Source organism: Pteropus alecto, unplaced genomic scaffold (genome assembly GCF_000325575.1).
Source record: "Pteropus alecto unplaced genomic scaffold, ASM32557v1 scaffold98, whole genome shotgun sequence".
Classification (NCBI taxonomy): domain Eukaryota; kingdom Metazoa; phylum Chordata; class Mammalia; order Chiroptera; family Pteropodidae; genus Pteropus; species Pteropus alecto.
The window spans coordinates 6,073,002-6,088,994 of NW_006443570.1; the positions used below are offsets into that span (position 1 = coordinate 6,073,002).

General features: G+C 33.5%; 1 protein-coding gene and 1 pseudogene across 2 annotated transcripts in view; one reads left to right on the forward strand and one right to left on the reverse strand.

The window, feature by feature from the left end:
* Nucleotides 1–15,993, reverse strand: part of SPAG9 (sperm associated antigen 9) — a 114,390-nt gene that overhangs the window by 76,845 nt on the left and 21,552 nt on the right. For both annotated transcript variants that reach the window (XM_006924838.3, XM_006924837.3), the window contains exon 2: nucleotides 9,095–9,215. In XM_006924838.3, coding sequence (XP_006924900.1) covers nucleotides 9,095–9,215 — 121 coding nt within the window. The remainder of the gene's footprint in view (nucleotides 1–9,094; nucleotides 9,216–15,993) is intronic.
* LOC112473354 lies at nucleotides 5,131–5,249 on the forward strand (annotated as a pseudogene).

Consider the following 15,993-nt stretch of genomic DNA (forward strand, 5'->3'; position numbering starts at 1 on the left):
TTTCTTTTTTCAATGACTTATAATTTTCTGAGAACAGATCTTTACCATCTTGGTTAATTTGATTCCCAGGTATTTTATAGTTTTCAATGCAATTGTAAATGGGATTGTTTTAATTTCTCTTTCCAAAAATTCATCATTGGTGTATAAAAATGCTAATGACTTCTGAATATTTATTTTGTAACCTGGTACTTTACTGAATTCATTGATCAGTTCTAACAGCCTTTGGTGGAATCTTTAGGGTCCTCTATATAGTATCATGTCATTGGCAAATAACAAGAATTTCACTTCTTCCTTTCCAATTCAGATACATTTTATTTCTCTTTCTTGTCTTATTGCTGTGGCTAAGACTTCCAAATACAAAGTTGAAGAGGAGTGGTGAAAGTGGGCATCCTTGTCTTGTTCCTGATCTTAAGAAAAACACTTTTAGTCTTTCCCCGCTGAGTATGATATTAGCTGTAGGTCTGTCACATGTGGCCTTTATTATGTTGAAGTATGGTCCCTTTCTTTCCGTTTTGCTGAGAGTTTTTATCATATATCAATGCTGGATTTTCTCAAACACTTTTTTTGCATCTATTGATATGATCATATGGTTTTTATCATTTGATTTGTTAATGTGGTGTATCACACTAATTGATTTTCGGATATTGTACCAACCTTGCATTGCATTCCAGGAATAAATCCAACTTGATCATAGTATATGATATTTTTAATGTATTGCTGAATTCGGTTTGCTAATATTTTGTTGAGGATTTTTGCATCGATGTTCGTAAGAGATATCGGCCTACAGTTTTTGGTTTTTGTTATATCTTTGTCTGGTTTTGGAATTAAGGTAATGGTGGCTTCATAAAAGGAGTTAGGAAGCCTTCTCTCTTCTTGAATTTTTTGGAATAGTTTGAGAAGAATAGGTGTTAATTTCCCCTGTATTCTTAAAACAGTAGCCTGGGTAAAGTCTGATAGTGAATGACTGTCACAATTTTTTAAAATCCTTACAGTGGTCTACCTATATATAGTGAAAGCTATATGCACCACTCCTAGGCCTAGCCTAATACAAATATTCCACATACAATCCAATCTTTCATTCCCTTTCCTTTCCTCCAACTTAGTGTAAGTGACTATGACAAACTTTGAGATTTAAGTAGGAAAGAACCTGTGTCTCCAAAGAAGCCACCAATCTTTTGAAAACATTCATTTTAATTTAAACTTCACATGAACAAAAAAAAAAAACATATAACATTTGAGTCATTATACATGTTTTTTGTGGCACAGTTTATGTTTTTGTTATTCTAGATGATTTTCTGTATGTTATTCTGGTGATTATGCCCGCCAACCTAAAAACTCCAGCAAATAGCTTGACAGAAAACTGACTTTCCATATTTCATATTTTCCTACCTGTACTGATTCTAAATACTAGTATTATCTTTTTAGGTATATGAGTTAACCATCAAGATTATATAATACAAATTCAGAAGCACCTCTCACTCTATTCTGAAAATATTTATAATACTCAGTAAAACATTGTCAAAGGACTCAGTTTTCTCAAGGCCTAACTCACATTGGATGTTATACGTTTAACTGAGAAGTACCTTTAAATTCAGGAAAGAGCTGTCTCTTCAAAGTCTTGAATGCCACCAAGTAATCAGTAAGGGGAAAAGAAAAGGAAAATAGAAGGGAAGAAAAAGCAGAAAAGAAATGCCCGTCTTGGCAAGATTGGAAGACACCCCTGAAAACCTCAAGTACCATAAAGTTAACCAATGTCTATATTTTTGCGTTATATCTGAAGTAAAAGATCATTTCTTGTTTAATAGTTCCCATATGAAACCAAACCTCAAAATGATCTCAGGAAAAATCTAAAACCTTATCATCTCATCAAAATAGCCAAAACCTGAGATTAACTGTAAATAAACAAGATTCTGTTTATCCTTCCTATCCCCAAACAACATATAACTAATCTGCCATTTTTTTAAACTGTAAATATTCTGGGGAGAAAAAAAAAATCAAGGCATCTAAACAGAAAAATGGGAAGAAGGGCAAGAAAAAAGAAGAACCAAAAGACTAATCCAAAATGCACCCCATATAATAGCTAATGGAGATACTTCAGCCTTGTTTAAAAATGCTCTTTCTTTTTTATCCCTCTTTCCAAAGAGCAAGAGGATATGATTAAGGCAGGAAGAGCCACCTGCTCTACCTGCTCAAAATCAGAGCTTACCTCCTTAGATTGATGGCCTTTGCCAAGTTTGGAACACCTTCCATCTCTGTTGTCTTCTGCCCCATCAGACTGCTGATAGGCCTACGGGGGGAAGAAAGAGAAACAGACCTGCTAGATTGCCATATCCAACTCATTATTTGCCTTCTCAAAAGGAATCACCAGTTCTTACTATTCATGGAAGGCAGACAATCCAACTGTTACTTGGCCTCAGAAGACTGACATTGATCTTTCAGAAGTTTTTCCTTGAGCAATTTAGCATCAAAAGTCTCAACAGGTAAGCAAGAATCAAATGCTAACTAAGAAGCAAACAAATCTCAGCCACGTCAAAAAATAAAAAACCTCTCCTCTGACAACTAAGTCCTTCACCATATTTCCAAACTTCACAAGATTTTCAGACAGATATTATATGTTATTAATCAATGACACAATGTGAAATTCTAAGTATTCTCATGAATCAATGATCACATCCCTAAAAGAGAGTAGGAAAATGTCAAAGATTCCCAGTGGTAGGGCCTTCTAGTGATCTGATCTAGTCTAGTCACTGTCTTGAAGATGTTACCTAGCCATCCACAACAGAAAGATGACTACTCTCCTACCTGAAGTCTCTGTGTAGGGCCAAGTCCATGCTTTCTCTCAGCACATATTCTTATGTATCACCTCCATGGTCAGGAAATACCTCCTTATGATCAACCAAAACCAACAAATTCATTTTCTCTAATCTGCCAAAATTATAGAAAAGCAACTTGATATCTTCCTTACCCATCCCTTACTACGTCTGAAGGAGTAGTCAAATCATTTTTATTCTGTTCTCTAAACTATATCACCATAAATCTTTTAACCCGTACTCATAAAATTAATTTTCTAGAATCTTTAGTTCTAGGTGTTAATTACAAATTACAACCTTAAGGTTCTCAACATTTGACACTAAACAACAGAAATGAAAAGTCCAAATACAGTTCATAATACACATCTAAAGATCACAAAGAATACTACCTAATGAAGCAGAAGTGATGTTAGTGTTTGCATAAATTATCTTGTTTTCCCTCTTATATATAGGCTCTAATAAAAGAAACAACCTTAAATAAAGTTTATTAAATATACAGATATTCTTAGTATTGCAAAGAACGAAATTCACGTTAAATGGACTAAAAAGGTATTCTATAAAATAAATTTTATTTTTGTCATTTTTTTAAAATCGGAAGATATAAATCTAAAACTCCTAAAACTGCCTTATTTAAAAACATGCTTTCAATGAAAATACATATCAGTTATCTACTTTAATCATCTAAAAATAATGTAGATGGAGTTAACTATTGACGAGATATTAAAATGGGAAAAATAACCTATTAGAGTACTACTCAAATTCTGAGAATATTAACATTCATTGCCAATTGCAAAGCACAGTAAAGAGGCTAATAAAGGCTTTTATTGGCTGAAGGAATTTTTTAAGTAATCTGAAAAATAGTGATAGAAAATATTTAGGCCCTCAAATATTAACTTTGGTATAAACTATACCTGCTAACTTAAAAACAGATTAATTTTTATGTGAAAATTATCAATGTATCAGTCACATCATTAAGAGACCTTGCTTGTAAATAATTCCCAAATGCAAATGTTTTATGCCATTTATTCTTTTAAAATAAAAATGTTAATGATTATACTACTTTCCCAAACTATCCAATAGTGTGAAAATTCTTATAACCAAGAAATGAGGCATGTCTTCCTTACAATAAGTGTTTCAAGGTAAAGATTTGAAATTATTTTATTAGACTAAGATCTGATACCAAATTTAAAAAGCAAATAAATGTTATATGGGACGTAAGAAGGGTAGGAAGGTCAGCGTACGAGGCTCTAACACAAATGTCTTCAGGTGTCAAAAACATTTTTCCATTTAATTTTTACAAATGGATTTTCATTCAAAGGCAGAATCAGAGAAGAATCTTTAAGTAGCTTAAAAATCACTGTCATCTAAATCTCTCCATCTTCTCTCACAACTCAAGGGAAAAGCCATCTATTATAAACTCAAGAAGCTTTAGAGAAACAGATTTTTCCCAAGAGAATCAATAATAAATGGTTTTATATCAGCTCTGGGTGCTAATACATTGTAAATAATGATTCACATTCATAAGTTATTATAAACAAAATGAAATATGCTACTAAACCTTACTTCTCTAATTCTGTTCATATTAAAAATGATGAAACATTCATATACACTCATATAGTTCTTGGTATATGAGTGTTTTCTTAGAATATATTTAAGGACCTACTTCCTTAAATATATTCTAAGAAAATTATTAAAAGAGAGGGAAATCTATGGGTGTAAAAAATATTCACTGCAATATGATTCACTACACTGGAAAAAAATGTCCAATCAACAGAAGTCTTCTGTGTTTTTTAAATTTACCTATATTTATTTTTACCCTGATTCATTCCTTCATTCCACAAAAGATTTGAGATAGCTTATAAAAATATATCACAACAATTCATTATGTATGTATAAAATGTAGATCAAAGAAAAAACATTTAAATATGCTAATAAGACAAGGTTCAAACCAGTCATTATGGTTGCATTTCTAAGTTTTGTTCTGTGTTTATGAGTAGCCAAGGTTAAAAAAAAAAGTGGTCATTAAATAATTCTCATTAGAGGAAAGGAGAAAGAATAGCTCCTCAGGGGAAGAGAATTGTTAAAAGCTGGCATACTTTCTAGATGATGGGTATAGGCAGACATTTTTAAAAACATAATTAGTGACTACATATACTCAATAATATAATAACTATGTATAGTGTCAGATGGGTATTAGACTTATTGGGGTGATCACTTCATAAGTTATATAAATGTCTACTAAACTACGTTGTACACCTGTAACTAATATAATACTGTATGTCAACTATAATTGAAAAGTAAATTTAAAAAATAATTAAAAGTCTACGGCCATGCCACCCTGAACGTGCCCAATCTCGTCTGATCTCGGAAGCTAAGCCAGGTCAAGCCTGGTTAGTACTTGGATGGTAGACTACCTAGGAATACCAGGTGCTGTAGGCGCTAAATAAAGAAGGAAGGAAGGAAGGGGAGAGAGAGAGAGAGAGAAAGAAAGAAAGAAAGAAAGAAAGAAAGAAAGAGGGGGAGGGAGAGATATTATATAATAAAGAAAATACTTATGATAATGTTAAAGATACAAAATTACATATACACTCTAACTAGTGATATAAAAACATGCTACATATGGAAAAAAGACTAGGAGGTCATACATATAACTCCCCCACCCCCTCAAAAGACTATGATTCCTTCGATTTCAACGACCATATCATATTCTTCTGTACCACAACCATACCTAGGCTGAATGCCAGGCACACAGTAGTAGTTTAATATTTTTAACTGTATTAAAAAGGTCTACATTTACTTGACTCATTTACGATTTGGCTTACAAGATAGAAATACTCAATAAACAACAAACTAAAGAATTACAAAGTATGTTCTGATAAAGAACCCATTACTGCCACACTATGAATGGCAAGATTGATTGTAGACTTCTTACATAGTTAAAAAGCAGCAACAGATCTTTCTTAATCCATGACTTCCTTATTCCTCTCTACATATATTTCAGATTCTTCCTTAAGGCTTACAAGATGTTAACTAACAGTGTTATTGTTACTCCCAGATAAGAAATAATACACAGCATTTTAAAATATGCTTTATTCGTGTTAGAAAAAACAAAAATAATTCTTATGTAGCTTGAATTTTGAAAAGAAGCAACCAGAAATTACCAAAATCAAACATGACTACAAAACTGTAACAAAATTTTTGTGGACTCAACTTTTTAATACTGTGAAATCATATGACACCCTGACTGACTCCATATTACCGAAAGCTGTAAAGTACGTCCTTTAATGCACTTTCTATTTCTTGACTTTTTCTTGTTTCCTAAGTAGCAAGTAACTACAACCAAAATTTCCCCTTTTAACATAGGAAGCAGTATTCAAAGCAGAACTTGGACTTTTATTGTGGCTACTTTTTAAAAGGAATCTGTGCCCTAAAACATACGTCAGAATTGACAGTCTTAAAATTAAAGACTCTAACATATTATATAAATGTGGAAATTAGACAAGATACTGTTATCATATAGCACTGAACGAATGGCACTAAACAAAAAATTTCATCCTTCCCTCTAGGTATCATCGCCATCCATTTTTGTGGCCTTAAATAAGTGCTTATTTAAAACCGGATGTTAGGAACACAAAAAATACACTTAGAACATTTTAAAAGTTTTAAAAATAGGGTAAGTTACAGTAATTTTAACAAAAATCACTGTATGTGCTTCAAAAAAACAAAATAGAATATTAAATAGTCCAGATATTCTGTTTCCTAGTACACAAAAAAGAATCAATACACTGTCACAAACCCATTTAAACGTTTTCATCTTTTAAAAAAGATATTCCCTGTCCTGGTTTTCCAACAGGATAGGACATTGATGAAAATTAAGGATTACCTCCTACCATCACCTTTTTAAAAAATAATGGGCTTTGATGCATAATTGGAGATTTGGGGAAGGAAAGGCTAAGGAAGTAAAATGAAAAAATGTTCAAAACTGTTTCTTTCCAAAATATTTTTCAGATGTTTAAATGTGGTAAAATAAAGACTTGAAAGAAAAATTTAAGATATACTTAGATTTCATATTATACTCACTTAAGGCTTAGAGAAAAATTAAAGTGAGAAGAAAACAATTAGATGGAAAAGAGTATAAGACTCCAAGGTATCAAAGAAGAAGGGAATAAGTCCCAAGGCATTCATAAAAGAAGGCTCGCTATAGCCTCAGTTCATGGACCAAGAGATTCAGTGTTATCAGCTTTGGGTATCTCAATGGTCAATTTTGATAACTACGGTTATAAGTTCTTTAACTATTACTTAGACACCAAGATTTATTTCAAAACGAGATATGAGACTCCCAGAGGGAGATATTAATGACAAAAATAAGGTTTTCAGGACAAATTTAGTTCAAGACCATATCTAATACTTGGTGAAGAATTTCCTCATCCCTTCCCTAGAGAATTATCAATTATTTTTAAAAGATGCCTATTTTTAAAAATTACTTTGAATTAAAATAGAAAACAGTAATCAGTACTTTTGAGAGAGGAATGAGAATGGATACCACACAACACGACAATTCCAAAAAAGGTGAGTATGATTCACTGGACTAAATAACAAATCTTAATTAAGAGACTACTATATTTTATTTACATTTCCTAGAAAGGAAGAGAGAGTAGGTCTTTAAATTTTTCATAATAAAAAAGATAAAGTGTATGTGAAAAAAATTAATAATTCATTCCATTCAGTCATTTTGTGAAAAAAGCAGCATCACTTTTGAATGTAAGGGAGATGCTTGAATACATTGTAATATCTCCCTTATCAGAGAAGCAGATTACTTAATGAATAAAAGGATTCTAGACAAGGAGTGCCTAAGTCAAAAGAAAATTTTCCCATACAAAACTTGGTGCTCTTCAGAAATCGAGAAGAAAATTTAATAGAGAAAACAATGAGAGGTTGGTTCTGTCAACTGTGCCTTTAGCATTTGGTTCTAAAATACTACATAATACCTGATATGAAAACGTAATCAAGTTAAGATTAAAATATCTCTAATAGCTAATTTTTCTTCTTCTTTGAATAGAGAATACTCTACTCTTGAAATATACCAGAAGCTTGTAACTGCCACTAGATGAGTGGTACTCAGTAATGTGCTTCCAGCAATGTATTTGTTAGTGTATGCACTGTGGAGTCTATCATACAGCTCTCTAAGACCTCAAATTCCTATGAGTGAAATCGCAGAAATCACTCAATGTATCCAGTGTTAACAAAGGAAGGGTACAGCACTCTAGGTACCTGCAAACCTAAAAGTAAAAGACATGACACGTGGTTCATTCTGTCTTACTCTAGTTGGCTTCTATTATCAAACATCAAATATTGGCTCCCTTCTATGACATCTAATGAACAGCCACGTGAGTTCTCCTTGAATTTTAGAACACCTGAATTCCAGATTCTAGAATTAATTCTATTAGGCTCTTCTGGAGTCCTAGAAGTAGTCAGTTATCACACACACACTCCAAGCCTGGTAGTGAAGGTTATCCATCATGAATGACAATCCTTTAACAGCAGGTGTCACTATATAGCCTTAATGGGTGATGTGGGAAGGGTAACTGCTGGCCATCTCTTGCTCTCTAAAATTCTGAAAGTCTACAATGCTGAGAGGGAAAACTGGAGAGCACTCTGCCTGACTGAATTGAACATGAAAATAGGCCAGGAAGTTTCTCTCCATTAGGTCCACTTTCATTAGCCAAAAAGGGGAAATCATCTTTGGAGTTTCAAACAGTAATTATTTTAAAATCACAAATAATAAATGATTCTGAAAAAAGGATGTTCTGTTCCCCTAAATGCCCTGTTTTCCACTAGAAAGGAAAGAAAAACAGAATTTAGTAATTTTTTTATACATACTTCAAAAAGCTAGAGTTTCTCTTACATTTTTAAACTTTAAAACAATATAGAAACCAATGGAATTTTGCATACTTTATCAAAATTAGAAGAAATGATCCACATGCATACACTCCAGAATCCTGCATAATGGTAAGAGCATAACGTTAACTACAAACAAAGGCCGAAAGCAAAATTGAAGAATAGAATCTTATAGGTATTTTTGATTTAGTTATTTCTGCAGATATGGATACCACATGAAAATGGGAACAAAAAAGAACTAAACCTAGATCCCAGGTCTCACTCTTGAGTCTGGGATGACAATGTCAAGCATATATTTGGAACCCTAGTCAAATGTCAGGATGAGTCACTGCACTATTAGAGCCCACTGCTTAGTGTGTACTTAGAGGAGAGGTATTTTTACTTACTCTGGTCAGCATAGTTTTTTGCTTTGAGTTCAAGTTGTCTTGTTTGAGATTCTAAAGATTCCACTCGGGTCTGTAAATCCTTTTTTTCCTGTTCTTGAGAGTCTTCAAATTCAATGAATTTCTAATAAAGAAGAAATACATGTTATTTTCATTAGAGAAATGAAATCTTTTTAACACTATCAACTCCTGAGTTTCTTGGTATCAAGAATCACAATTCTGTATTAACTATTCAAAAAGATCTCAGAATGACAAATTTAGGTTGATTTTAGTTTCTCCATAAAAATTAAGTTTTAAAACTTCCAAATGTAGAAGGAAAAAGATGACAAAATAATTTATGGAAGTGTTTCCATTTCATATAACGGGCATTACAAAGAAATACATATCTTACTCCAAATATATAAATTCTTTAACACTAGTATACTTGCATATTCATCTGATTTCAGGACAATTTTTTTATATATTCTGCACATAACATGTATAACAAATAGAGAACTAAAGAATAATGGAATTCTGATAAATATTTGTTAAACGATTATTTGATTAACAGCAGTTTTCTAGATTACCTGAACCATGGAATTTAAATTCCTAGGAAAAAGTGCATGAACTATCTCCACCAATCAAATTTAATTTACTAAAACTGTTCTCATCAAAGAGATTATCACTGAAACCAATCAGCAAATCTCAATCCTTATCTTAATCAGCATCATTTGACAATGATCACTCACTCCTCCTTAAAACTTTTTTTTTACATTTGACTTCCAAGACTTTTTCTTGTTTTCTTCTATATTTTTCTTGGTCTTTATTGGTCCTTCCTCTTCTCAACTTCTTAACAATGGCAAACTCTGTCCCTTAGACAACTTTTCCTTTTCATTATTACTCTTATTCTCTGATGATCTCATCCAGTTTCATGGCTTTAAATACTAACTTTATGATGACAACCCCAAATTTCTAGCCCAATCTCTAGCCCAGACCTGAATTCCAGATTTGAATGTCCAACTGGACAATTTTATTTGAATGTCTAACAACCATCTTAAACTTAACATGTCAACACTTGCTCCTCCTGATCTCACCTAGGTCATTAAATAACTGTGGTCAATTGCTCAGACCCAAAACTTTGGACTCAGCTTTGACTCTTCTTTTTCTCTAATACCTCATATCCAATCTATCTTCAGGTCCAACCACTTTTCCTCATCTCTACCACCACCTTGGTCTGTGCCACCATTATCTATGGCCTAGATTAATTCAATAGCAATAGCTTCCTAACTGGTTTCCTTATTTCCGCACCTGCCCTTCCTTCTACAATGCATTCTTAAATGCAATTGTTAGGGCAGCCCTTTAAAAAGTAAGATCAGTTTACCCCTCTGCTCAAAATCTTCTGATTGCTTACATTCTCCCAAAGTCCTTAGGACAGCTTCCCAGGACCCACGCAATCTACCACTCTCTTCTTTGATATCATCCTCTTAATACTCTTCCTCATCCTCTCCCCGACTCCTTCGCATACTCTGATTCAAGCCTCCCTGCAGTTCCTCTGGCCATCTAAATGGCTCACTCCCTCCTCATATCCTTAAAAGTCTTTGTGTGTCACCTTCTTACTAAGGCTTTCCTTGCCCACTGTATCTAAAACTGTACTACCCATTACCGACCTCTCTCCCTGTTTTTTTTTCTCTCTACAGCACTCATCCTCATCTAACATACTATGTATTTCAGTAATTTATCTTACTTACCTGCCTTTCCTCACTAGAATGCAGGCTCCATGAGGGCAGAGATTTTTGGTTTTGTTTGCTGTGGTATTACCAGTGCAAAGAAAAATGGTGGCACAGAGCAGGTGTTCAAATATTTGTTAAACAAATGAATAAACATGAAAAAAACTTTCAGAGTAAAAATCTGGTACCCATATAGAAAAACATAGAGTTCACAAAAAAACTTAGAGAGCACTAAATACATCCTAATTTTAATTTTTTTGTCTATTACATACTCTATCTGTCCCGAAATATTTCAAGCACTGGAGGTGCACATTGTTTGTCTGCAAACATTGCCTTCCTCTGAGGAATTTCTCTTCCCCAGTTTCATGATAACTCTATTTAACCCATGCAAATCAACTGGTGAGGACTCCATCTCCCAAAGGTGAGCACATGACTTGAACCAGACCAGTCAGAGTCCTCTCTGGAACATCTACCAATTATTAGAGAGACTGCTACTCTCTTCTACTGAAATCACAAACTCCAAGAACCTAGAAGGCTTAAATTGCGGACAGACATCTTTTTCCAACAAATGGAAAGAACGTGCCTGAAAACAAAGCCAATATAAAAGGAAACAAAGAGCAAAGGGGAATAAAACCCTAATTAATGATACAATTTGAGTCCTAGATTCAATAGTAGTTCCTGGAGCCAGCATTCCCAGTTGTTTTTGTTTATTTTTTCAGTTACATAAACCAATAAATTCCTATTTTACATAAGCTGGTTTGAGTTGGTTTCTATCATAAGAAACTACAAGTATCATAATATATCTTCTACATTCCCTCAAGAGCCATATGATTTCCTTATGTCTTAGCCAATGTTTTTCTTATCTATGAAGCTAGAACCTACAACTTCTGAAACACTGGTTCTTTTTTTAAATTAAATTTATTGTGATAACACTGGTTAATATCATTATACAAATTTCAGGTGTACAACTTTATAACATCTGTACACTCTATTTTGTGTTCACCACCCAAAGTCTAGTCCATCACCATATATTTGACCCTCTTTATCCTCCCGCTATCCTGCTTCCCCTCCAGTAACCACCATTCTGTTGTCTATATCTACAGAGCTTAAGGGTCTTGTTTGTGTTTTGTTTATTTCTTTTGTTTTCTATCCCACATGACTGAAATCACAAGGTTCTTGTCCTTTTCATCTGACTTATTTCACTTAGCATAATATTCTTTAAGATCAATCTGTTAGGTAGTTAAGCAGGTATGAGAGACAGGAGCGACTCCTGTGGCTCATACCTGCTTAACTACCTAACAGATTGATCTTAAAGAGTAAAGGGCCCAGCTCTGTAACAATAGAAACCTCCCTTGCCGACCTTCCTTAAAGATCGCTCAGAAATGTCTCACCTTTCAGGGTTATCAATTATCCCAAATCCAAAGGTAAGAAGGCCATGAAAGCTGCTAGCTTAAATCAGCCACAAATGCGTGCGCAAAAAGTACTACCCCAACCTGCCCACAACCTCAACCTCATTATACCATCATTATAATATCACACCCATGCCCGGAAATTTATGAATCTTACTTATTATAACAGACTATTAAGATTTACAAACTTGCAAACTGGGCAAATTCTTAAAACAAATATTTTATTCGGGTAAGCACATGCACAGTAGGCAAACGGCTATATAGCAGCCAACTGTCAGTCAAAATGACCTCACATATGGATCATCTAGTTTGGCCCTTAAACCCTCCCATCATGGCCCAAATAAAAACAGACCTTCTCACTTCTGCATTGTTACAGCTCTCTTCACTGAAACCTGCTCTCCCCTTAGAGCATACTTTGTTTTTCTCTCTTTTCTTTTCACTTCCCAGATTCCACAGGGCTGTAGCCTTCCTTAGCATGGAAGGACTAAAGGGGTTCCTTCCATTTCCTTCTAAAAATGTACTTTCAATAAATCTTATTACTTTTTCTAAATCTCACTGACCTGTAATTTTTTACTGCATCGCTGGGGAAGAACCAAAGACCGCCTCCATGAAGCTGGGGCAACACAGAAGTTCAGATCATCCCAGCGGTAACAAATCCATGTTGTCGCAAATGGCAACATTTCATCTTTTTATGACTGAGTGGTATTCCATTGTATAAATGGACATCTTTATCCAATCATCCACCAAAGGATACTTAGAAACATTGGTTCTCAATCTTTTGGGGATCCACAGACCCATTTGGGAATTTGATAGTCCATGAACTATGTTTCCCCAGAAAAAATGCCCACACCCAACTCAAATTCTACCTATTTTTCTCAGGAGCTCAGGAACCCCTTTAGTCCTTCCACAAACCTGCCCTATACTTTTTTATGAAGATATTTCATATTTGTGAGGCTCTTAGAAGCCTCAAATAGCCATTGTGTATTTTTCCAGAATATTAATCTAAAATTACTATATGTAGGAGTAAAGGTTATGATAAATATAAGAAAAGAGGTAACCTTGACAAATCTTTTGAACAAATCTTTTATTCATTCAAGAAATGCCTGTGGCTACTTGCGATGTGCCAGGAAGTGGAACATGACTGTAAGCACAGCACTATCCCTGTCTTCCAAGGGTAGTCACTGGCTACAAACTAAGAAATAATAAGAAAATGTAATTTTTTTTGTCTTGCTTTGAAAATGATCCCGTGGCTAACTAAACTACTATATCTGGGTAAGTAACTAGAAATTCTTATTTTAAGCTTCTGTTGTGTTATGAATAAAATGTTTTAAAGAACATACAGCAGATGTTTACCAAATGACAGTTAAAATACAGTGTGACTAAACCAACAAAAAACTTTACCACTAACAGGGGTAAGGTGTGGGGATGGGGGAAATGGGTGAAAGTGATCTAAGAGTACAAATTTGCAGTTATAAAATCAGTAAGTTCTAGGGATGTAAAGTACAGCAGCATGGTGACTATAGTTAACAATATTACTGTACAGTATATTTGAAAGTTGTTAAGACAATAGATTTTAAAAGTTCTCGCTACAAAAAAAAATTTTTGTAACTATGTGAAGTGATGGATGTGTTAACTAACCTTATTTGGTGATAATTTGCATTATATACATATATCAAATCATTACACTGCACACTTTAAACTCACACAATGTTATATGTCAATTATTTCTCAATAAACCTGGGTCGGGGGGAACAACTTTACCACTATTCTGCCTATTCAGAACTCCCTTCTAACTGAGAGAAGAAATATCATATGGACACACAGCTTCATGTCTACTTTGTTTCTTGGCAACCCAGTTTGGCTACAAAAGGGCATGAATAATCTATAACTTTTTAGCAGTCACTACTATTATGTTTATAATCATTACTTGGACCTATCTAGATGATTCAAGCTTCAGAATTTTTCACATTTTATCACAACTACTGGGGCCTCAATATCTATATTATCTTAAGCAAATATAGCAAAAGGAAGAGAAATTTTTTTCCAAAATTGTATGACAATTCTTGGATGGGCAGAGCTATTTATCGCTAAATGGAAATCTCTTGTTTCTGCCATTTCCCTTCACAGGAAAGGCCTGGCAATAATGAAAATATTCCAGAGCAAATATATAATCCTAAGCCTTTCCTTCTAGCAATTTAAAATAAACTTAGAGACTACAAAACGAACTGTCATCTCTCATAAGGGTATGTTTTTTCCTTCTTAGTCTAAGTGAATTTTAAGCTTTTAGGATTCATGAACTCTTTTGAGATTCTTATGAAAATGGATCTTTTCCTCAGGAAGGTATTTATGAAACACAGAACTATGCATTCAATTTTAGTGCATCTTCAAATTAAACAAGAAATTTGATTTCCCCTAATTTATAAAAACCTGTAAATACTGATATTTTTTTGGTCTGTAATATTTTAATACTGTTCCACTTTTAAATACTAGTTTTAATTTTGTGATTATAACATGGAAAATTCACCTTTATTATTTTTAAAAAACATCATCAGGATTACAAGAAAAATACAAAAAGAAAAACAGGAAAAAATAATCAGAATCATAAAGCTATTATAGAATATTATACTCTACACACTCCCACTCCCAAGTAAATGTTGAATTTTTAAAACATTTTTTTTAAATCTCTCTGCTCTTGAAAATCCTCATATTAAATGTGTACTAAACCTTGGCTGGGAAATGTACAGCTGCCACCTAATCATTACTACACAACAAAATATTCCTCAGTTCCAATAAGACATGTTAATAGATCATACAGAGCAATGAAAGCCTAGTAAGACAAATACTTCTAAATAGCTTTCAAAGAATAATCAAGAAAAACTAACGAATAATTGAAATTTTCTAAATTGTTACCCAAGAAAAATATGTCAATATTCTATTTTGGGGAAATTGTTTTGTGAAATATCGCTGATCATAAACATAACCTTGGAACAGAAGTTGCCATATGCTAGAGTAGCTAGCTCATAAAACAGACCACTGATGATAAGTCCAAAAAACTTCAGAAAACGGCCTAGTTCTATGACACTTAGCAATAATGTGAAAGTAAGAAACATTGATATAAGAATTTACGAAAAAGAAAACTGGAATAAAAATAGAGAAGGTGCCATGAAATTCAATCAGATGTTAAAATGGGGCTCTTGGCAGAAAGAGATTTGAATCCATGGACCTAACAAGAGTCATTTTTCTTGGGCGGAGGTAGGAGAGTAGAATATAAGAGAGGTAATGAGAACTGATTCTTTTTTCTATACCTAACCCTTTCATAACTACAGGAGAACATAATTAGGCAACAGGCGATATGCTCAGAGATCCTAGGTAGACTAGTACTGCTCAACCTCGTTACTAGCTTTGTAGACTATAAACATGACAGAATCCTACTTATGTTTTACAGTCTTCATTTTCTTCAAAGAAACAATCTGCTTTCTATTTACACAAACTAATTGAGATAACATGAAAATAGGAACATATCCATTCTATCACATCCTAGTCAAAGAAAAAAATTGTCACAAATAAAACCACACACCTATTTATAAATGTCAGCAGAAGAACAAAATAAGGAGTTAGGCAGAATAAAGATATTTGTTACAAACTATTAAATAATGCCATTCATAAGATTTACTCAAATTAAATAACATTCAAAATAAAACTAAAATTCTGTCTATACACTCAATCCAAGAACTTCCTTCTTGATAGCCATCAGAGAAATACAATAAACAGTCAACATTACAACAAG